General features: G+C 42.4%; 1 protein-coding gene across 6 annotated transcripts in view; it reads left to right on the top strand.

Annotated features, from left to right (window-relative positions):
• Positions 1-23095, top strand: part of zmiz1a (zinc finger, MIZ-type containing 1a) — a 102450-nt gene extending 79355 nt beyond the window's left edge. For 2 of the 6 annotated variants that reach the window (XM_058652065.1, XM_058652064.1), the window contains 17 exons: positions 8518-8553; positions 16169-16304; positions 17726-17840; positions 17973-18193; positions 18567-18768; positions 18926-19207; positions 19291-19470; positions 19638-19706; positions 20215-20380; positions 20470-20611; positions 20892-21102; positions 21229-21334; positions 21498-21658; positions 21769-21836; positions 22000-22068; positions 22166-22449; positions 22779-23095. In XM_058652065.1, coding sequence (XP_058508048.1) covers positions 8518-8553; positions 16169-16304; positions 17726-17840; positions 17973-18193; positions 18567-18768; positions 18926-19207; positions 19291-19470; positions 19638-19706; positions 20215-20380; positions 20470-20611; positions 20892-21102; positions 21229-21334; positions 21498-21658; positions 21769-21836; positions 22000-22068; positions 22166-22449; positions 22779-23032 — 2702 coding nt within the window. In that variant the 3' untranslated portion in view covers positions 23033-23095. Of the gene's footprint in view, positions 1-4172; positions 4312-4832; positions 4953-5256; positions 5535-8517; positions 8554-16168; positions 16305-17725; positions 17841-17972; positions 18194-18566; positions 18769-18925; positions 19208-19290; positions 19471-19637; positions 19707-20214; positions 20381-20469; positions 20612-20891; positions 21103-21228; positions 21335-21497; positions 21659-21768; positions 21837-21999; positions 22069-22165; positions 22450-22778 lie in introns of those variants that run through there. The other 4 variants (XM_058652070.1, XM_058652069.1, XM_058652068.1 and 1 more) reach the window with 4 other exon arrangements.
• Positions 23096-23612: the final 517 nt, after the last annotated feature.

The following is a 23612-nucleotide window of genomic DNA, read 5'->3' as shown; positions in this document are numbered from 1 at the left end:
AAGATGTTGCTCACTGAGAATCCATCTTAGCTCCCCGTGCAAGGACGTCTGTCTGAGGAAGCAGACGTGAGGGCGACAGAGCAGACATGCATGAGTGCACTCGTCCAAATACAACGATAGAAACGCGGAGAAGCTTTTGGGGATGAGCTGATCCAATACTGGTCAAAAGGCACTCGTGTGAGTGCTTCACAAAGACAGGAAGCTAACACACCACGCTTGTCATAGTAACACGCTGTATGGACATATTTTAAAATAAATAGAAAAACATCCAAGACTAATTTTGTTTGGGAAGAAGAAGCAAAAGTGTTTTAACTTGAGTCATGTTGGAGCAGTGTGTTTCTGATGTGGCTGAACACAACTGTGTTTTTAACACCTTAGTTTTTTGTTTTTTTTCAACAAAGATGAAAAACTTAACTGGTAAAACTGGTATTGATAGACACCCATGGTTTTGATATCAGCATCAGACATGAAAAAGTTAAATCAGGCCGTGCCAAGAAGCTTTAACCGTTCTCTTACCGCTGTCTGTGTGCTCACATTGTGTCATATTTGTGGATTTTTTTCTGTGTGTGTGTGTGTGTGCATGCATAGATGTGGGTCTGTTTGTGAGGCCCCGGCAAAATGTGCTGACAGCCTGCATGGCGACAGAGTGCCGCAAATCTGACACCTGAGAGTCCAGATAAGGGCTGAGGAGTCTGGGATGCTGTCTGTAGGCTTCTCCAGGGAGGAGGCAGACTAAGTCTGCGGATCAATCCCACTGACGCTTTCTCTCTGAGCATCAGTTAAAGAGGAAATTGATGAAACAATTATGGCTATTCTTTTTTTTTTCCCTCTTTATTTACTTGTTTGACAACTTGAGTTGTTTGCAAAATTTAAGTTTAGAGGTATATGTCTGGCTCCAGAGTTCATACATGTAGTTTATGACTGATTAATACTGTGTATATTGAATATTTTTTCAAAGAAAGGGCCTGCAGAACACATATAAAACCCCATATTACAATTGCAGATAAGACTGATATGCATACATTTCCATCTATATGTTCACTCCAAGCAAGAAGAAAAGTGATTGGAAAAACATACAGAGTACAAACCGCTGCCATGTGAGACCCGCTGAATGAAGTGCAGAGGTTTTCAGTAACCGCAGGCTGCTGCTGCTGATGATGAGCTGTCTGGAGATTGTGACCCTGCAGTGTGGCTTGAAGGATTAGCGTGTTGCTCTAATCTGGAATCGGCTAGTGAAGAGACTTATGTGCTGTTAGGTGATTCAGGCGAACCGGCATTAGCACCGCTAACTCTCAGAGCTGGGGGATGATGCACAGTTAGAATGATGTTGGCACACTAACAACGATACATTCATGTTCAGGTTCCTGATTTTTTTTGTTTTTTGTGCAGTCGAAGCCTTTTTTTTTCCTCCAAAAACGGACTTTTACACTCATTTATAAAGCAGTCTATGAGTTAGCGTTTCCCTCTGATAATCATGGATCTGGTACGAGCTGGATCTAAGCTGAGAGCTTCATTAGATAATAGGTGTGCCACTGCCCTACAAACACACACACAACCCTAATAGAGTCTTAAGTTCTTTTGGCTACTGTGTTCACTAGACAACAAATCAGATTAGCAACACAATCTGCCAAGGATTTTACCGTTTCCTTCCCCAGTGAATCTGCCACCAGCTCTGTTCATAACAGCATTGTCGGTGTTTATGAAGCACAAGTTAAGATTTATGCACTTTATCCCCCAGTGTCACTTCTTCTACATGTGTTCAGCTCTCTTTTTTTTTTACAATTTAATTGAAAAAGTAACCCTTAAGTGATTGTTTTGAATGTGTCCAATGTTTCAACATGATTTGATACACTCTGCATTTGTGTGAACTGCTTTTTTGGCAGGAGCTCTATTTTCCTAGAAACAGATTTTAATGCTTCTGTCAGGCACAGGTTGCTGCTTGTTGCTCCGTGTTTTTCACAGAAATAATATTTGTGCTCCTGAGAACAATTCACACAGAAGATTAGGAATTGCTGTGGGTTTTTTTTTTTGTTTTTTTTCAGAGATCCTTTTCATCTTCGCAAGTGATGATTGTGTTTTTATGTTTTCATGCGTGCAAGGAGTTTTTTTTTTTCTTTTTTCGGTTGTTTGAAAATGAGCAATTTGGAAAATATGATTAAAAGAGCAAAGCTGTGCTCTGGATGAGTGGTAAATTCCCACCCACCCACTTTCATCTGACAGTAAAAAGATGTTGTCAACACTCAGTCAGTCTACAAAATGCACTCAGGGTGAACCAGTGTTTCAAATATGGGAAAACAGTCAGTATGGTGTGTCAACAATGATGTAGGTGTGGCTGCAACACACACACACACACACACACACACAGCAATTCTTCTTAGGACATTGCATTGACTTCCATTCATTTGGAGAGCCATATCCATAACCATAACCATAATCAGACAATGCCTAACTCTAACTCTAACCCTAACCACAATTCAAATCTTAGCTCAGAAATAAGGTTGTGCCTCATTGGGACACGGTTTTGGTCTCCATGAAGACTACAGGGCCTTATAAGGGCAGTGTAGTGCTGAAAAAGGCAAGTACACACACACACACTCACCCCACAAAAACTACTTCATAAACACTTTACTCTCCAAATTCAATGAGCAGTGCAAGAGAATGAAAAATTGCTCCCATTAGACCTTCAGTAAAATTCACCATGCTACTGTGTGTAAGTGCCTGTCTACATAACACACACACACACACACACACACGCGCACATAAACACATACAGTAGTCCGACATGCCTTCCACTTAGCTGTCTTACTTTCTCCTGATTGATTTTCTCACCCTTTCTTCCCTTCAGTCTTTGAGCTGTGTGTGTAGGACCAGTGCAAGGTGTAGGTATCCTTTGTTACTGACCCAATCAACCTTACAGACTTTTATATTTAATTACTGCTGAGTAAGAACAGCGTGCTGAATTATTAACAGGAAACATGGTTTATTTTTAGAAGGCAGGGCCTCTCCTCTGACACTCTCCAGTGGTTTGCTTTAGATGATGAAACCCCTGAGCAACCAATAAAAAAAATAAAACTACCTTTAAAGTTCACGACTAAGTTTATAAAAATGAAGCCTGTGGGGAAATGTTTGTGTGAGGATCAGTGCATGTGTTGTCTGAGGCTGAGTGGGTCCTTTATCACTTGCTCCCTAAAGTCTTTTTTGCACTTGCATGAGTTACCACAGCGTGGACTTCTGCAGGCAGCACACACTGCTGTAGGAACAGCCACACGAGGGTTTGTGGTCAGTGTGCAGCACATGTCGGTAGCTCTGAGTCACGAGGTGGCGTAAAAAGAAATTAGTTTGGATAAACAGGAAGTTAACGAGAGTCTCTGACGATGTATATAAATATACATAGAGAGTGTTCGTATTGGAACAGATGCAGTGAATCAGGGTTTTTTTAATACTCTCCAACAGTAAAGATACATGTGATAGATGTTAAAAGTCTCTGTGTCGCACACAGTAATTTATACAGCTCACATGTCACTTCCTGTGTGTTGCTTTGTAAATTATCCCATACAGTTGCAGTTCCTGTTTAATACGTGCCCATTTTCTGTTTATCTATTTACTAGGGGGGTGGAGTGGCTCAGTGGTTAAGACCCTGTGTGCAAAGACTTCATGGTCGCAAGTTCAACTCCACCCCTGGCAGGTTGTACTCAATTCCCTTGTAAGTCGCTTTGGATAAAAGCGTCTGCTAAATGACATGTAATGTAATGAAACTAAAGTAAGTAAGAAAACTTAGGGATTCACTGTTCCGTGACAAAAATGAACTTTATATTTCTTATCCGTACAACGTCAAAGTTGCACTGGTGCACAGGTTCAGCGGTGTGTGACCCAGAGGAACCACACCTTTGCCAGCAGTTATGGCATCATTTGGTTTGGTTTACACAGTTGCCGAGTGAGTTCATTTTGGTGATGATATCACAGCTGAGTCGGCAGTGCACTTGTACACACAGAAGACACAGAAGACTTTGCTCTTGTCAAAACTGCATGAGCAAATGATTTAAATCCTCCCTTTGTTCAGGGTTGACTGATCTGGCATCATCACCTCAGGACTCAACCACCAGAGTTAGGGTTGTCCCCCAGAGGCATTTGACACACCTCTTTTCAAATCATACTCCTGCCTCCTGCTGTGTTTGTTTCAATTCTGCGTGGGACATTTGTGACATTGTCTGACTGTGTGTGTCTGTCACACAAAAGATAACTTCCCTCTGCTGTCACAAGGCCTGTGGGTTTCCCCCACTCTAGGACTGAATAGCACATCTCAACATTTAGGTAAGGACAACTTTCTCGTCCAAATCATGTTTTTATTTAATGTCATGTTGGGTTATGTTGGATTATAGGGCGAAATGAATTCCTGCACATACAAAGTCATTTTTTTTGTCAAGACAGACAGAAGCAGGAACAACATTGTACTAGGAAGTGCCAAAGAATTGAATTTTACTGCTAAGAAAGATATTTCTTCCTTGTCCTGCCGCTGAATGCACACAAACACACTCTCAGCCAGGTCTGATAGTATTGCTTGACAGAGCCAGTTTTCAGAGGAAGGACAGAGCACATAAACACCGCTCCGTTCACAAAGACCAACGTCAACAACACCAAAAGTTATGCACCGCAGCTTTAACACACATCTGACTCTCTTCTTCTCCCACTTCCTCTCTCATGCACTGGCATCCCGCCAGCCTGCATAGCAATTTAAGCTCCACCCACTTGTGCAACTTTGCAGCGTGAGGTTGCAGCGTGACTTTTTCTTCCTCTGTTTTGTTTTTTTCTTGCCCTTCCTGATAAATGGCAGTCACAGTGCTGGATTATGCATATGTGAATGTGTGCTTCTGTGTACACTTTTTGTACAGCGGGGCAATGGAGCGCGAGACAGACTAAGCTGAACACATCAATAACGGCACCTCACAACTGAGGTGAGAAGCACTGGAATATCTTGCCTTCTCTATCTCTGCTGCTGTTTGTCTGTGTCGGCTCTCTGTCTTTATCTCTTCCCCTCATCCTGCCTCCTTCTCGGCTGTCTCCTCTGCTCCCTCTCTCTATTTCTCTCCCTCCCACTCTCCTTCCCTCTCTCCTGCCTCCCCCCACCCCGCTGTCTCGAGAGTGTGTGTAGGAGCCGGTAGCAGGTACAGCAGGAGCCCATTAGTGCAGAGCCCTGCCCTGATTGGATAAGCAAGAGAAACCGGGAGACTGCCTCTGAATAATTTATGTGCATTGTGCAGACGCTGGACAGGGGGAAAAAGACAGATCAGAGAGCAAGGGAGGAGGATGACAGTGAGCAAAAGAAAGGAGACGAAGTGAGGAAGAAAGAGGGAGAAGAGTGAGGGATATGTGTAGAGAGTGAGAGTGATAAGGTGCAGGCAGGAGGCTTGGAAGCAGCAGAAAGCTTTAGGAGTTGCCGCTGGCCTCTGCAGGAACTGGAGCATTTGTGACACTTGAGTCTCTCTGTGATATGAAGGGAATGAAATGAGATGTGCAGGGACTTTGCTTGGCTCTGGGTAAGTGCTGTAGTGTGTGGATGCGTGTGTGGATGCATGTGTGTGGTCAAGGTATTGCTCACTTGTGGGGACCCAACACAGTCACATTATAGGAATTCATCCTCATGATGGGGGCAAAAAACAAGTCCCCTTCAATGTCAGTCTTAACATTTAACATTTTATGTTGAATACTTGAACTGTGTCCTCAGTCATCCGGGTCACTGTAGCCTCAGGAGTGTAGATACAAGCAACTGACACAACAAGTTCAGTTGCCTGTATCTACACCGAGTGAAAGACGTGTTTTAAAGATTTGGGTCAAAATAGGGTTTGTTCATGTTAGGTCAAGGTTACAGTGTCCAGGAAATAAATGTCACTCATTATAATGTGGTCTGAGTATGTGGCAGCTGTCCATGTGTCCATGTATCTCTGCAAAAAAACAAAAAAAAGTATTAAATTTAAATTTAAGTGTGTTTGCATAAGAGGCAGAATCTGAGCAACCAAGCAGTATCGAGCTTCCTCTTAAATCATCGACATTCAAATCTACTTTCACAACTGTGAAACAGTGACATTGACTTCTGCCTGTTGTAACTGTAGACACTTGTGCTTAAGCACTGTCCACTCACAGAGGACGGTATCAGGACAGATCAGCTGACCACAGGTTGACCCACATGCTGTTCTCTCAGAGGCTAATCGTGAGCGCTGTTGTTGTCTTTGTCTTGTGTTCAGTGTGCACAAGCGTACGTTGTGACTGTGATGTTATACTGTAGCTCTTGCAGAGGTGGAAGAAAAACAATAATACATGTAAACAGGTAAACGACTGTCAGATTCATTTCCATTGTTGTTGATGTGAAGGTTTTTGACAGCATTGTACACGTGCGCGTCAATGTGAAGGGAGGACATGACCCACTTTTCCAGTGTTTCTTTTTTTTTTGAAGTTGTTGACCTGTGGATGAGTGTAATCTTTGAAGGACAATGCAGTAAGATCACTGTATATTTTGCATGTACCTCTTGTTGAGAAAGGTGCCTCATGGAGAGGAAACACCACTTCCTTCCTGTGGACGAGTAAAGGGCACTCAATCAGTGTTAATTCATTCAGTGTTTAATCCAGCCATAAAACTGACAGCTCAATTAGCACGTGGCTCTCGCGAGCAGTAACAGAATGTTTTCGCTGACCTATGCAGAGAATACTATAACACAATATGGCTTTCAGTGAGCAGGCATGGAGCCGCAGCACTTCCTGTTCGCTGGAGCTGAGTGTAAACCACCCAAACCGTCTGCATCCTCAATCTCACAGCCACACACAGCCGCTCGGCCCCTCCGGCCTTCCTCCTTTCTCTCTGGCTTTCTTCGTATTGCTGACTCTCTGCACTCCAGTGACCTCCTGTGTCTGCACTCTGTGTACTTCCCCATCAGGCCATTTAGTGACTCATTCATGACATATGACTTCACACTGTATGTGTGCGGCCTACATGTGCTGTTGCACTTTTTCTTTTTCTTTTTTCTGTAAATCATCGACATGCTCACATCCCAAAGTGGCCCAGTGACATTGTGTTAGATTTTTGCTCGAGAATGGAGGAAGGAATTGCTGTTAAGACAAACCGATGTCAAGTATTGTTAGCAGTGAGGGTGGAGTTCCCAGTGCTCCAGGCAATACGTTATCCTTTCAGGATGTGTTTTTGAAAACACATCCTGAAAGCATGGGGGAAAAAAAATATATGTGGTACTTGTTAATCACTCCCATATCTATTCAGTGCTCTAGTCAAACGGTTTTGACGACGTCTCAAGACCAATATTCTATAAATTATCTCTTTGGTAAATCTCCTGTACTATAGCCAGGATTTCCTCACTTTTTCATCTACTATCTAACAGCAGCCACAGGAAATCGTATTTCTCAAACTCTGTGAATTCTTGATTGTGTGTTTTTTCTCGTGATTTAATTTTCACTTCACAGTGTGAGAGGAAAGACACATTGTGGAAGTTGCAACAAGTAGCGTGCCTGATTATAATTAGGTATGTGATATTTACTATTTCCCCTGAAGTAGTGCGGAGCTGCGCATGGCCGATAAGAACTGTTCATTCATGGCTTGCTGTTCTCTGACATTCTTCCCTCGCTGCGTGATGCACTTTCACTGTAGAAGCGCGTCGTCACAAAGCCAAGACACTGACTGTTTGTTTACACGCAGAGCCGAGAGCTCAGTGTCCATATTTATTTTGCTTCCTTTTTTTTGCCTCGTGCACATACTTGTGTCCACATGGTGTGTGTAAATATGTAAATTCCCTGTTTCATTTTACAGGCCTTTTGGTGTAGCTGTGCATATTTGCTACGTGTGTAGCTAAGATGTGGACGATTACGGCCGCGTGATCACACATAGGGATCATTTTGAGCGTTGTGACAGTTCTCTGATACAGATGTGGAAGGTCATGACCCCAGGCTTTTGACTCGACTGACCCAGATGCACCTGAAATTCATATTCCATACCCAAAGTGCTGTGTAACTGATATTGCATATTTGGTCACTCGACACAGTGACATCACATGAGACTTGAGAACTAAACTTGTGTATCATTTGTGAGATCAATTGTCAGATAGCGTTGAATATTTGTCATGCCCAAATAAATGTGGAAACATCACAGTTAAGATGAGCTTAGCGTCATCGTGTTTGTCCGTTGTTGTGCCGTACTTCTTGCATAACAGGACAGGAAATCTGAGTGTGTGACACCTTTGAGAGAATGCACATTTAATAACGCTACGAATATTATGCACAGAAGTGATTCTCAGGCCAGCTCAGAGAAGCCACGCCCCCTCAGTGCAATATTAATGTAACAGATTGTGTTTGTTGTTGTTTTTGTGGCCACATGCAACACGGAGAACCCACATGTCCTACCCGAATACCAACATTTTGCACCTTAAGTCAGCTCGAGCCGTCGTACTGCATTATGTTTGGTGTTAATGCTGATTCTTATGACTCTGCCCCGTTTAAAAATGTGTAATTTGAACCCCACAGAAACCAGCACCTGCAGGAGATGTCAGAGTGACTCAGGTAGAGCTACCCTCCCTTCTGGGCTGCACCATCTCCTTGGCTTGTGACCCACATTTTCTTTTTGTTTAGCATCCTTCCATCCATCCTCTTCCCCCCTTCATCCTCATGTCTAGTGCACTGCCAGAGGATGTGGATGAAATTCTTTGAAACCAGGCAGATGAGAATACTGCGCTGGTTTATCAATACAAATGAGAAAAGAGAAAGGATTGTAGAAAATCTTAAAAACTGTAGTGCGTAACTTTTTGATATAAACAAACGTTCCATTCAAACCATTTGCCAAAATGAGTTCACACAGTGCCGTGACTCTCTGTGTTTCTCAGTATAGCGGTGATAAAAATTTGTCTTGCCCCGGGGGACATTCTTGCACTGCACACAGGAAGTGTTTCCATGTCAAAACAGAAGGAGGCAACAGCAACATTGTGGCTGCAAAACAGGTTGAAGTATCACTGAAAACAAAAAGTCCCCACGAAAAGTTTCAGAAGAGAATTCTTCTGCTCAAAACAACCTGGTCATTCAGCAGTTTGACAGGTTAAGCGCTTCTTGTCCCCGCCCGCCCCTGTGGAGCTGGTGTATACACACAATAGTCCGATAGTCAGTATGAGCCTATTTTTATATGAAGGACACAGCAGACAAATAGTGTGACATGGTTTCTGTTCAACAACAAAATCACCAAAAGTTACGCACTGCAGCTTTAAATTAGAGGCTGTCTCATATTCGTGCTTTTTTTTTGTTTTCGTTTTGATTGAATGTGATTTCTGACACGGCGCTGTCTCTCTGCAGGGCATGTTTGAGTTGTTCTGCCTCCAAGCTGTTGAGACTAAAGCCCATTTGATATGCTCTTTTCTTGAAAGAAGTTTGCTGAACAGAGAGGAGGCAGGAAGGGGGATATCATTGACTGCTTAAATGGCTTCCATTACATTCCTGCTAAAAGCATGACTTTTTATTTTTTTATATATTTTTTCCAGGATTTATATCCCTCCATATTTGTCTTTTGCATAATATTTTGTACACCACAGAGCACAGACCTACTTGCCAGTGTTGTACCTGCTTCTGCCTTTGATATCTATTATAAATTGCTTCTTTTCATCATCCCACACATTCTCTCAGAAGGCTTCTGTGTCTAGTGCTGCAGTGTTCATGCTCAGAAAGTGTAGTATTTTCTCTTTTGTCTGTGTTGTGATCAATTAAAACCTCCGCAGAGCTGCATGTACATGTCGCCATCAAAAGACCAGGTTTGCTGTGAGCCAGATTTTTTTTTTTTTTTGGGTCACTTTAGGACCACAGTTGATGAACTATGTTTAGATGTTGAGAGCGGAGACGTGCATTTAATGTGACGGTTTATCTCTATTTATGTAGATAAATGAAATTTTGCACATTCAACACGATGCTCATGAGGGATATGACACAGAAACGCTTTTGTGAAACTTTGCAGTCGGCGCTGTCTACATCAGAGGGGGGAAAAGAACAAGCACAGTGACATTTCAGGGTCGTGGGAATTGCACATGCACATTTCTTCCATGTTTTGTAAAATGCGTCCTCCAAACAATCAGACGCACCATCTACAGCAGGTACCTGGGATGTAGCACCTAAAACGCACATTTGAAAAGGCAATAAAAGGAGTTGAGCCCTTCAGGTGCTGCTTGATATCATGGCAGCAACACACACTGTATCTCACTTGTCTTATCAGTAATGTCATTTTTTTAGATTACAGAGGAAGCAGATTAACTTCTCCCTTGCTCAATTTCACATGTGTCACAAAGAAAAACTTTTTTAGAAAAGGTTAAAGCAAAAACTGAAGCTACAGGACTTTACAGCTGCTGCAATTTCACTTCTGGCCCCTTTGCTGCGTGTTTTCCACTCTCCTGTCATGATATCATCTTCTCAGTAAAAGCTTCAAAATGCCCAAAAAGGAAATAGCAGAAAAATACAACACAGCAAATAGTAACATAAATAACACAAATCGATAAAAATATGAGTATTAAGAAAAATGGGGTAATAGTTTGAACATCCACTATGTCAGTATTTATACATGCCATTATCTGTTTGTGTCATGTCTTGTATAAATGTTCCATTTTCCATTTCTGTTCATACATCTTTAAAAGAAATCTCAACTTTTCCATGATAAAAATGCCACTGATGATTTACAGCATCTGTGGCTGCATTAACCCAGTTTTTTTTTGGTTTTATTCAGTTATGGCTTTCTTACTTGCTGCAAGTAAAAGTCACATATAGACGACGTCAAGATAGATCACGGGGCAGGTGTTTGGTATTTCATATCCCAAAGTATTTTTGAACAATGGCATAAACATTTCGTGCAGATCCAGAAAACTGCGTAAGCCGTTAGTCTCCATGCTTTTTTATTTTGAGCGGCATAGTAAATCAAGTAAAATTATTCCAGCAGGTGTATTTGTGTCTTCCCTCATGTAATACCATTTTTTATTTGGTTTTTGAACTCCACCTCTAACTTTGCTTTTATCTAGAGCGCTGTGAGATTTTGTTTGCATTCACTCTCACAACAATCATAGTTGTTCTGACCTCGTCTCTTCTGTTGAGTCTGTGAATTGCACAAATCCAAAAACATCTGTTGTTGACATCATATATGTAAATATTGGAGCCTCATTAATTCTCTGTTGCTCAAAGTATACACATTGTTGTTGCACCTTTTTTTAGTTAGTTGTGTTAAATGCTTCTGTTCTGGCCACTGCTAAAGAATCTAAGATATTAGCTGAGGGTCTGAGATGATGGTAGATTTATAAGGACTTTGGTGTGAGTAATTTGCATATAAATGATAGTTTTTGAACCTGTATCCAGTCAATGCTGCAGATCCAACAAGATTAGAGATAGTCAGTTAGGTGATATCCCAGTATTTGTTTTCTTTTTATTCAGTAAACTTACTGAGCACCGGCTCACCGTCGCTAGATGCTGACTCCGCCGGTTTATTCTTATGGTTTTTGTTCTTATATCATATGTCACTGTTAATATGCAAAAGGGCTCTGCTGCCCCTTTTAACACAGAGGATGTGTGTGGTTGCAGGAGAGAATAAAGATTTATGTGAACCCATTAAATGGGTGCGAGTGGGGACTCTCACTCTCACATCTCTGGCGTTTGTCATGCCATGGCACGGAATATGACCATTACAGTGAGTTTGAGTTTTTGCTGGCTGAAGCTAAAAATTATGCTAAAAGCGTGGTTTGTTTTTTTTTGCTCAGCTTGGCTCACATGCGTCAATTGTCAAGCACTGTGACAAACCTTCTGCTCCTGACTTATGCAACTCCACTGAAAGAGCCGAGTATTAGCCGCCTGCTTTAGAAGGTTCACAGAGAGGCGACGGTGTCACAGTCAGAATCCTGATGTACCAGTTTGGCGGATCTGGGGCTTTAAAACATGTCAGGTGTGAATGGACAAAGTGGGTTCACGCTCATGTGGCTCACTGAATTATGTTGGGAAGGAGATAGTCTGCAGGCTGTCGTGATTTTACCTGGCAAATGATGTGCTCTCGGCAGCAGAAGGCCCTCGCTACACACGACTGTCAGCGCTCATAGCAATTAGCATTGGGGTTTCCTTGTAAAAGAGGACTTGTACACACACACTCTGTCATTAGTTAATGGGCCTTGCAGCCTGTTACCATGGCTCACTCTCTCCCTGCTGCTCCCTGAGGGGCGGAGGTGAGGTGAGAATGAGCCAGGGTTTTTGTGTTATCAGTCAGCCGTACAGTGTTAAATATGGCTCAAGTGAGGAGGCCCCATATGTCTTTGGGCATTACCCCCATTAAAAAAAAAGCCACAGCTTCGAAGAAATGGAGCAGTTCAAGGAGGAGAGGTCAGTGAGTGCTTCTGAAATCAGCTTTCAGTTTTTATCTCCACCGAGGAGGTTTGTCTTGAAGTTTTCCCTTCTGTTAGCAACTTCCTATGGACAGTTTTCCACCAAATCAATATGATTTTTTTTTGTGAATCATCCAAGTATATTTCCATAAAATGTTTGGTAAGAATCTACCCTCAAATGACATCACAAACAATCGTCAAATGTTCTTAAATGGTCTAAACTGTAAAGGAAAATCACATCTTGTATAGAGTAGTCTATGTCTAGTCTATGTATAAAGTAGCCAAAAGGGATACTTGAGTAAAAGTACAAGTGTCTTACCAGAAAATGACTTTGGTAGAAGTTGAAGTCACTTTTTTTATATATATATAGATATATATATATCTATATATATAATATTACTATATGACAATTACTGTACTTGAGTATCAAAAGTCATTTTCTGATATAAAGTGTACTTAGGTATTAGAAGTAAAAGTATTAAAAAAAGTGAGGAGGAGTTAGGATTGAGCCATGGTAGCTCAGTGGTAGGGGCCGTTGTCTTTCAATTGGAAGGTTGTGGGTTCTGTTCCTGGCTCTGCTAGTCTATGTGTGTGAATGGCAAGATCATCAAGACTAGAAAAGCGCTATATAAATACAGACCATTACCAACTCTTCTTCTTCTTCTTCTGATTTTATTTGATAGTAATGAGCAACAAATATATATTTAGTGGAAATGTAGTGGATTAAAAGTAAAAGTTGTAGTTGAAGTATTTGTACTTTGTTACATTACAACACTGGATTATGGAACTGGCGGCAGTTTAAATCCGTAGAATCTATATCTATATCTTGAATTAGTGGGTTTGTGTGGAATCAACAGCAGTGTCTCTGAACTTTCAAAATACACTTGTTATTGCTGTAAGACGGGAGTAGCATTTCTTGTAAATATTTAAAGATATAAATATTGTGATGAACATTTAACGTCCAGCTGAACTTGTTTTTTAACAAAACAGTTGTTATACATTGTGATATTATTTGCGTTGTAATCAAGGAGAAACATGAAGTTGTGGCTGATAATAAGTACTAATCCTCGGCAGTGGAGGAGAGAGATGCTTTTGGCCTTAGCATTTATGTCAACACAATATCAGTATGACACAGAGCTGCGAGTTGATCCACGGTGATAAGACAAAAGTCACAATTTAACATTCAAACTTTTGTTTTTTTCTGAACTGATCTCTTTCAACTCGCCTGTTGGGAGTCATGTAGTGATGGTGTCTTTATACGAAGTTTTAAATCAGTCCTGGAATAGAAACTCACAAAGATTTGGGTCACTACAAAGACAGTGTAGAGTGAATGAAGGTGTTTAACAGCCATTTTGCCCTCGGCTTGTCTCCAGCGTGGTGGCTCTTTTGAAAGAAAGTGCACGATATAACCACACGGGCTGTGGTGTGAATGAAACGGGACAAAATGGGAAGATGAAAGGGGTGAGAGGAAAGAGGCCTGCAGTAGATCATGCCCGTGCATTATGTGTTTTTGTTGGCGGGAATCCCTTTTTGTGAAGTTAACAAAAAACATTAATAACAGTTGAGACAGATGGATCTGAATCGGTGTTAGAGATGTCAACAGAAAATGTAAAAATACGGAGTGGAATGTGGGTGTGTGCCGTACGTGCGAAGGGTATTTATGCAGACTGAAGAGACCAAGTGAGGGAAAGTGCAGTGCAGTGCAGTGTGGCTTGGCTGCGGGTGTTTGATGGTGTTGGCAGGGGTGAAAATAAGGTCACATACGCTGCACTAAACTTGCTAAATATGCACAATACCCAGAGTGGCACCTCGCTCTATTATGAATGACTTCTGCCTTGGCAGCTTGTTATGTTCAGCGTCTTGTGGCCACACTGATGCGATAAGTCACCGCCGCTCTCTTTCCTCTTCCATAGCCTCTCCATCTCGCTCTCCCTCTCAGACTGTGACTCCATCATTTGTGCTTGGAGCTGATCTTTAGGTCTAAATGGTGGGTTGCCAGTTGAGGAGACAGTCCCTCTGTGTGGAGGTGGTGATTTAGTGGGAAGATAAGCTCTCTGTAATGGCAGGGTGGAATAATTCCTCTTTAACTAGGAGGCTTGGCTCTCTCCACCCTCCAGAGGAAAGCCTAAACACTCCTTCCCTCTTCTGTTTCTTCTTCTTCTTCATCCTCTCTCTCCTCTTTTCTTTTTTTCTTTCTTTGAAAATTCAACATGTTAGATCAGATTGCTGTCATTCAGAAAATACAGTGCACCGTTAGCTCCGCCAATACAAACCACTGTCTTAATGTCGTAGTAACATGGATGTTATGAATTACAATAAGGCAATTGGACAAAAAAGGCACTTTCAATTGCGTACATTCATTGTTTGTGGTCTCTTTCACTCATCTCACCGTGCATTTTCAACTGTCAGTGTCATTCACTATTTAAACATCCAGTGTGTAAGAATTAGTGATGAGGCTGCAGATTTGAAAGAAATTAACAACTTTTCTCTTATTTTTCACCTTCTTACATGTGAAATGTTCTGGTTTCTTTGCTCTGTAACTCAATACATCATTGAAACGGAATCATTTTTGGTTTGTGGACAAAACGAGACGTTTGAGGATGTCATCATTGTGAGGTTTTCTGCCATCGTATGGACCAAACGAGCGCTTAATTAAGTGCAAACATAATCAGCATAACATAATCATAATCAGCAGTATTAAACAATTATAAGAAAAATATTCCTCATTTGCAGCCTAAAAAGTGAGGACTCTTCAGCTCAACCCTCCACTTGCAAACCACATCAGGGAACTGTGGAGGCCTTCACATACCAGAAATGTTGTTCTTATTCGTTTGCGAAGTAAGCTTTCGCCTCAATATGCTGGTTTTGTCCTTCCAGGCTGCTGCAGAAACATGGCTGGTAGAAAACAAGGCCCCTCTTTAAAGACTAAGGCTAAGAAAGTATACACTCATAGAACTGTACAGTACTTATGGGTAGTGTATTCAATTTCTGTTAATAAACCTTCCTAAATGTTACGCATTGGGCTTTTAAACCTAAGATTCAAGATGCAGTTTTTCAAGAAAACATTGTGCACATTGTAAAATGTCGCTCCTTAAAAAACTGGTGCATCTGGGTGTACACAGCATCTTAAATCACTCATTTCAGAAGTGAACACTGTAGCCTTTCATTTTCTTAACTGACTAAACAACACCTGCCAGACTAAATGACACACAACTCTGATTCATCTCAGTGAGACAGTGAAGTGGTTCACGAAACAAGATGACTGGTACAAAAAAAAATACACCTTTGTCTTTATTAAGAGGATGAGAGCGGTGCACAGTCCTTGGACGGTTGACAGTACATAGGAAGTGTGGAGATGAATATAGTGGTGGTGTCGAGTGGAGGAAGTGGAAGAGAGTAACGATATGACAGTTTCTCACTTGCTGCAAAGATCATATCTGTTCTATCTCTGTCTGGCTGTCTCACTTCATTTCAGTCTGTCCCCTTCTGTGGTATATTTCAGTTCACATTTCACACTTCAGATAGAGTCATTCAATAATTCACTGTGGCTTTTATTGAGTATGGGTGCCCCCTTAAGGTTAAAGCAATAACTGCAGGCTGAATGGCTCTGAACACAATACACAGGGTTAATTTATTTGCCACAAGTGAGGCCGTAAACCTGAGTTGTTTGTTTTTTTTATGTCATTATTCACACACTGAACCTTAAACACACATTTTAATAAACACACAGTTCAAAGCTCAGAAGAGACTGACACATGTGCGTCTGTGCGTGTTTGTGTTTGTTTTCCTCGCAGCCCTGCTGTCGTCGTGGTGCGAGGAGCTTGGTCGCCTCCTCCTGCTGCGTCACCAGAAGAACCGGCAGAACGAACCGCCGGGGAAAGTCCAAATGCAGCCCAGCATGAGCAGCATGAAGCCCGGCCTCACACACAGGTCAGTGGGGCGTCTCTCTGAGACATTTCCTGTCACTTAAATCAAAAGAAATCCATAGATATCCCTATTGCTGTTCAAGGTTTATGCTTCTTCCATATCTCTCCAATGAAATTAAGCTCATAATACACGAGGACTATCAAGGGAAAGATACTGTGATGCATAAATTAAATGAAGTGCAACTGTAAATCAGTAGATGAGTCACTTACTTTGAATAAATTAGCTTCATACTGCTTATGATTCGTTTCTATCCCCCACTAAATGTATCACACATCAAATGCATCCATGGATTTTGAGCATTTAAATAATTTATGTGATGATTTTGGACAATTTGACAAAAGTGGCTCACTGTACCACATTCTATGTCTTAGTTCTCTGCCTTTTCTCTCAAATGTTTAGATGATACATTAGTAAACAAATGTTAAAGTTAAAGTGTCATTAAGGGTTTATTTTTTCTGAAACGCTACCTCATTATTTCACTTCATCAAAACACGTGCAACTGAAGAACCACTAATCCACAACTATGAGTGGTCGCTCAGGTGTTTAGGGGATGATGGGATGATCCAGCAGGGAAGTGAGCTGTGAAGTAATGTTTCTGGAGAACATTGTGTGCTCATGCCCAGCTCTCTCCCCGCTCTCTCTAACAACGAGGCTCTCTGGCTTTGGCCAAGAGTCCTGTTTGCTTCGGCTGAGGATCATGGGATAATGTTTTGCCTTTATGAGGAAATATTGAACATGCCGTTCATTCCACGAGTTAACCTCTCGGCAAAGAAGCGGGCTGCTGTCCAAAAACAGCAGTTCCTTCTCACTCCCCTGGTCACATGCCTCCCATGATGATTTAAATTGTTTATTATGTCTTATAAACTATAATATTTTTGTTTGAAATCTGACTGCATAACATTAACACTCCTCTCTTTTCTCGTCCAAAAACATTCCAACAAAGAAATAATTGAATCATATTTCACCTTTACTGTTAAGTGTGGACTTGGAACTCGTCTTTAGCTCTTTTGGGGATTTCTACAGGCAGACATCCTGACTGAAAGGAACTGTCTGTCTGCTTGTGAATTGCATAGCTGTCTTGAACTTGGCAGGTGACTTACCTGTGTGGGCACCAGTGTGTGCAGTGCTGACTTTGGCTGTATTTGGATAAGAATTGCAAGAGATATTGGTGGAATTGCAGATATCGCCTCACATTGAACAGGTGTTATTATTATTTATCCTTTTATTTAGCCAGGAAGGTCCCATTGAGATACAAGATCTCTTCTTCCAGGGAGTCCTGGTCATTATTGCTTATTGATTTGAGTACCCTAACATTTCAAATGAACTAACAAGTTTAGTCTTGGATGGGCTTGACTTTAAGTTGACTCTTTTCGCAGCTAAATGAAACTTCCAGGTCACATCATGTGTTTTGATCTACTTTGCAGTGATGGATCATTTCCCTATGACTCTGTCCCCTGGCAACAAAACACCAACCAGCCCCCTGGGTCATTGTCTGTGGTTACAACGGTGTGGGGCGTGACCAACACGTCACAGAGTCAGGTACTGTATGTCCGTGCATCGGCAGCTTCCACTCTGCAATCACATGACATTCGATCTCTGCTTGTTTTGAAAGAAATAATTATTCAATCTTAAATTTATAGTCGATCTCGTACGCTGCTTTGTTAAATCCAGGTTCTGGGAAACCCAATGGTGAACAGCAATAACCCCATGAATCCTGGAGGTAACCCTATGGGGTCAGGCATGTCTAACAGTGCAGCAGGACTCAACTCACCTCAGTTCAGTGCTCAGCAGCAACAGTTCCCAAACAAAGGAGGTTCCAATCAACAATACATGCAGCAGGGCATGTACGGCAGACCTGGTTATCCTGGTGGTCCCGGGGGATACAGCGGAAGGTAAGAGGCTGCATATGACTGCTTTAGAAGGTGCAGTGTGCAAGAATCAGTGACACCTGATTGGTGCGGATTGTAACAGGACTCTTCTAGAAGTAATTATGAATATACTTCAGGTTTGAAATGTGAAAAGCTGTTTTGTAAAGGAAAGCCCTTGCCTAAAGTTCACTTAAAAGGCTTATTCTAAGGATACACAATTGAAACTGTTTATATTTTAAAGAGATTATACACTTACACAAACATATTTATGGGTAGTTTATGCAATGCCTGACAATAAATCCACCAAATGTGACACACTGGACCTTTTAAGAAATTAAGCAATTAAATGTAGTATAATAATAAAAAAAAAAAATCTAATCTAATCTGTTTCTTACAGTTATTCTACGGGCCCCAATGCTCCACCAGGAGGTATGGGAATGACCTCCCACACACGTCCTCCTGGTGACTTCACTCAGCCAGCTGCCGCTGCTGCAGCAGCTGCTGTTGCCGCGGCTGCTGCTACGGCAACGGCCACGGCAACAGCCACGGTAGCGGCTCTGCAGGAAACACAGAACAAAGATATCAACCAGTATGGACAGGTACAACACACACATCTGCCATCGCGCTCACAGCTGTACCCACTTACCTGAATAGGCTGTAACATACTAATATACACGGGAACCTTTAATCCAGCCACCTGTTGTAGACCCAGAATAATCATTAGTTAGTGCTTAAAACCTGCTGTTTTGCCTCCAGATGTGTTCGTCGTTCCAGATGGGCCCTGCTCAAGCCTACAATAGTCAGTTCATGAACCAGCCAGGCCCACGAGGCCCCCCTGGAGGTATGAATCCAGCCACCATGGGATCGGCAATGAGCAACCCTAACATGAGTGGCCCTCCTATGAGCATGAGCCAGGCTAGAACTCCAGGCATGGGGCCTTTTGGAGCTCACGGCCAGAGGATGCCACAGCAAGGGTATCCTGGAGGGCCTCGACAGGCGATGCCCATGCAGGGGATGAAGAGGCCGTATCCTGGCGAGGTAAATGGACACATGACTCTTAGCTGCCCATTTACAACAAAACCGTGTGTTCTACATCCTTTCCTGTCTAATTTGTGTTCCAGGCAAGTTACGGGGGTCAGCAATACGGGCCAAACAGCCAGTTCCCCCCACAGCAGGGGCAGTATCCGACATCAAATGCCTCGAGGCCACTCCCCTCTCCTAATTACCCTGGTCAGAGGATGCCCGGGCAGCAGAGCCAGGGACAGTACCCACCCAGCATGCCCATGGGCCAGTATTACAAGGTCTGTTGTGTCACACAATAGATCCATTTCTACCACTTTCTTTAGCATCTTCTTCTTCAAGGCCGTTTTCTTCTTTGTAAAAAAAAACAAAAACAAACTACATGATATCTGCCTATAATCAAATCACTAAATCAAAAAAATATAACTGATTTTTATTTCACTTACAGCAAGAGCCTTTCAATGGTCAAAGCACCAACTTCTCTGGAGGTGGATACTCCTACGGTCAAGGCAACGGGGTGTGTATTCACTTTTTTATTCAAAAACACATTTAGTTTTTTTGTTAAAGCTGAGGTGTAGCTGTAGCTGTATGACCAAAGTAGTTCACATAACGTGGATTAAGCCATCAGCTCCAGATGACACTCACTCTGGTTCTGTCAGCACAGTGGTGTTTTATCCTTGTGTCACCTGACAATAACACCACGTCGTGCACAGGAACTAATTAGTTCCACATCACACCTGATGGAGGTAAGGGTAGAATCATAACAGCAACATAGCACAAGTAAAGAAGGACGGCTGCAGCGGGTTTGAGTTTGAATAAATATGAAATGTTTCAGAAGTGGATTCTACAGCTAAAGAAAACCCTGGATATTCAACAGATATCAGTAACAGTTAATAAAATAAAGTATTAACGGGGAATGGGAGGAGTGTGCAATCACCAAGAACTTTGAGCTTCCTTTAATTGGTACATACATGTGAAATGAGTTAAACTGACTGTTTTTGTTATTGTACTATTTTCTCTCACAGCCTCCGAGGCCTGGTAACTACCCCCACTCCCCTGTACCTGGTAACCCCACACCCCCCATGACCCCGGGAAGTAGTATTCCTCCATACCTGTCGCCCAACCAGGATGTGAAACCTCCGTTTCCCCCCGATATGAAACCAAATATGACGGCACTTCCGCCACCTCCGAGTAAGTACACCAGCAGTCATGTGAGGCACTGATTTGCTTTTATATCCTTACGCCTCTTAATTCATCCAACGTCTTTTCCTCTCTTCCAGCTAACCCCAATGAGGAGCTGAGGCTGACTTTCCCAGTCAGAGATGGAGTGGTGCTGGAGCCGTTCCGCCTGGAGCACAACCTGGCTGTCAGTAACCACGTCTTCCACCTTCGACCGTCCGTCCATCAGACCCTCATGTGGAGGTAAGACCACCAGACAGACCTCCATTTACAGATTTGCTCCAATTAATGTAGAGTCTTGACATTTCTACAATTTAACTGCTTTTGTTTAGATGTTCTGGTCTTTTTATCCTTTACAGTATCAAAATGATGAGTTTTCTTGTTTACCTGTATGTAAAAATATCATAACATGAATGTGTAGCTCGGCTGTTAATGAATTGCATATTATTTCCGACATTTCCTCTGTGTATTTTCTGCGTTACGTCGTTAACCTCTGACTTTTCTCGTCCCGTTCCTCTCACAGGTCAGACCTTGAGCTGCAGTTTAAGTGCTACCACCATGAAGACAGGCAGATGAACACCAACTGGCCCGCCTCCGTCCAGGTCAGCGTCAACGCCACGCCCCTCACCATAGAGCGGGGAGACAACAAAACCTCCCACAAACCCCTGCACCTGAAGCACGTATGCCAACCTGGAAGAAACACCATCCAGATTACAGTCACTGCCTGCTGCTGTGTGAGTACACATTTATATCATATACTTTTTCCCTTGGAAAACATCACAGCTTTGGTGATACAGATTATTTATATATGTGGGGGAATAAACACAAGCTTTCTTTCATGTTTTTGTGTTGTTTTCCAGTCCCACCTGTTTGTGCTGCAGTTGGTCCACAGACCATCTGTGCGCTCTGTCCTCCAGGGGCTCCTGAAGAAGAGACTCCTTCCTGCAGAACACTGCATCACCAAGAGTATGACTCATTTTGTCTCTTTGTGTGGTTAATATGCATAAGTACATCTTAATTACAACGGCACACATCTGTTTCTCTCAACAACTCACTTTTAAATATTCATCTTGATCTCGGTCCAACTGCAAATGTTCACCCTCTGTCTGCAAACACTTCTTTTCCACAGTTAAGAGGAACTTCAGCAGTGTGGCAGCCTCGGCAGGAAACACCACGCTCAATGGGGAAGATGGTGTGGAGCAGACGGCCATCAAAGTGTCGCTGAAATGCCCCATTACCTTCAGACGCATCCAGCTACCGGCACGAGGGCATGACTGCAAACATGTCCAGGTTAGATTTAAAGAAACTGCGTTTGATTTTTGATTAAAAAAAAAACTTGTGTTGTTGTAAGAAGTAAAAGACGACTCTAATTAGTGTCTGTGTGTTTTTTTTCCCCACAGTGTTTCGATTTGGAGTCGTACTTACAGCTCAACTGTGAGAGGGGGACATGGAGGTGTCCTGTGTGCAAGTAAGTTAGAAATCAGGATATATTTAGTGTTATTTTAAAAAAATCCCAAAATAACCTTTCAGCAAAATGTAAATAAATGGATCTGGATCAGATCTGTAAATCTGGATTGCTACAAAGGAAACCTTATTGATAGATAACATGTAATATTTTTTCCTCCTTTCAGTAAAACGGCATTACTAGAAGGTCTGGAGGTGGACCAGTACATGTGGGGAATCCTCAATGCCATACAGAAGTAAGTTTCTTCTCTTTTTCTTTTACTAGCTAAATGTTAAACATTTTTTGATGACAAAAACCTCACCATCAAAAACCTACTCTCTCTCGTCGCACAGTTCAGAGTTTGAGGAGGTCACTATAGACCCGACATGTAGCTGGCGACCCGTCCCCATAAAGTCTGAGCTACACATCAAAGAGGACCCTGATGGACCACTGGCCAAGCGCTTTAAAACCATGAGCCCCAGTCAGATGACCATGCCCAATGTGATGGACATGATCGCACAGCTAGGACCTGGTCCCGGCCCAGGATCTGGACCCGGCTCTGGACCGGGTCCCAGTCCGTACCCATCGCACCCGGGTCAACATTCAAGTGGCAACGGCGGAGATTACCCAGGAGCAGGTAAGACAAAAATCCTGCTGTGTAGATGAAAACCAAACTTCTTCTTCTTTAAGGAGAGTGAGCTGATTTGCATTTTACTACAGGAACATGTCTCTGGTGCATTAAACAAAGACACAGCCTCAAGGAGGATTTTAAGCTGAACAGGTTTTTAAAAAAGTTGTCAGCTTACTGCTCTGATAAATGTCTCTCATGAGGAAAAAAGTGCAACTTCGTGTTACATCCTGTTAAATAATCACTTTGACAACATCAACCTTTTTTTTTTTTGGTCACAAAAGCAAAGGACTCTGTGTTTAGCCTTTTCAACTGAAGGTTTTCTTTTATCCTTCAAGGCAACACTTACCACAGCCAAGGAAGCTTTGACTTCCCTCACGGGAACCCGTCTGGTGGTGGAGCTGCCGGAGGTGGAGGTGGTGGAGGTCCCCCTATGAGTGACTTCATCCATGGGCCTCAGCTCTCGCACCCTCCAGACGGACCTGGTGGACTCCTCTCCCAGGACAAGCCTCTAAGCCACAGCATGAACGATGCAGTAAGTGTGGTTGAAATACCAATGAAGTACAATTATATATATATTATATATATATAGAATAGTGACAGCAGTGACACTTGGTGTGGATTTCAACACAACATAGTTTCAAAGTAAAGTAAATAACTGTTCCAGATCCATAGTGTGAGATTAGCGCCTGGTTGGAATGAGTGGTTAGTTGAGTTACTAATGCCTTTCTGTTATCTCGAACCAATCTGGTCATTCAAATCTGACCTGCTGACTAGATTCTTTCTCTGCCCGTCTCTATAAACCCCAGAGATGGTTGTGCATGAACATCTCAATAGATCAAGCAGTTCTGAAATACTTCCCATTGTGATTCTGGGTTTAACTTCCGCAGCTCGTTACTGCCACATGATTGGCTGTTTACATATTTGTGTTTACGAGCATCCAAACAGGTGTCCCTGTTAAAGTGAGCGTACAATCAATACAGTTGGTTTAAAATCTTAGTCATTTACTGTTAACTTTAGTATAATTTGAGGAAATTCTCCGTACAGTTGATGCCACACGAAAACAAAAGCCTCAGATTTGTTCTCTGAATGCGGCGCAGCTCTGCCTGCAGCCAGCATGTGTGCTCAGTCATGCTCACATGCTCATGTCACCAGTATGGTGTTGCAGCTGT

Source organism: Solea solea, chromosome 15 (assembly GCF_958295425.1).
Source record: "Solea solea chromosome 15, fSolSol10.1, whole genome shotgun sequence".
Taxonomy (NCBI): Eukaryota; Metazoa; Chordata; class Actinopteri; order Pleuronectiformes; family Soleidae; genus Solea; species Solea solea.
The sequence above is the reverse complement of the archived record's forward strand: the minus strand, read 5'-3'. Positions and strand labels throughout refer to the sequence as shown.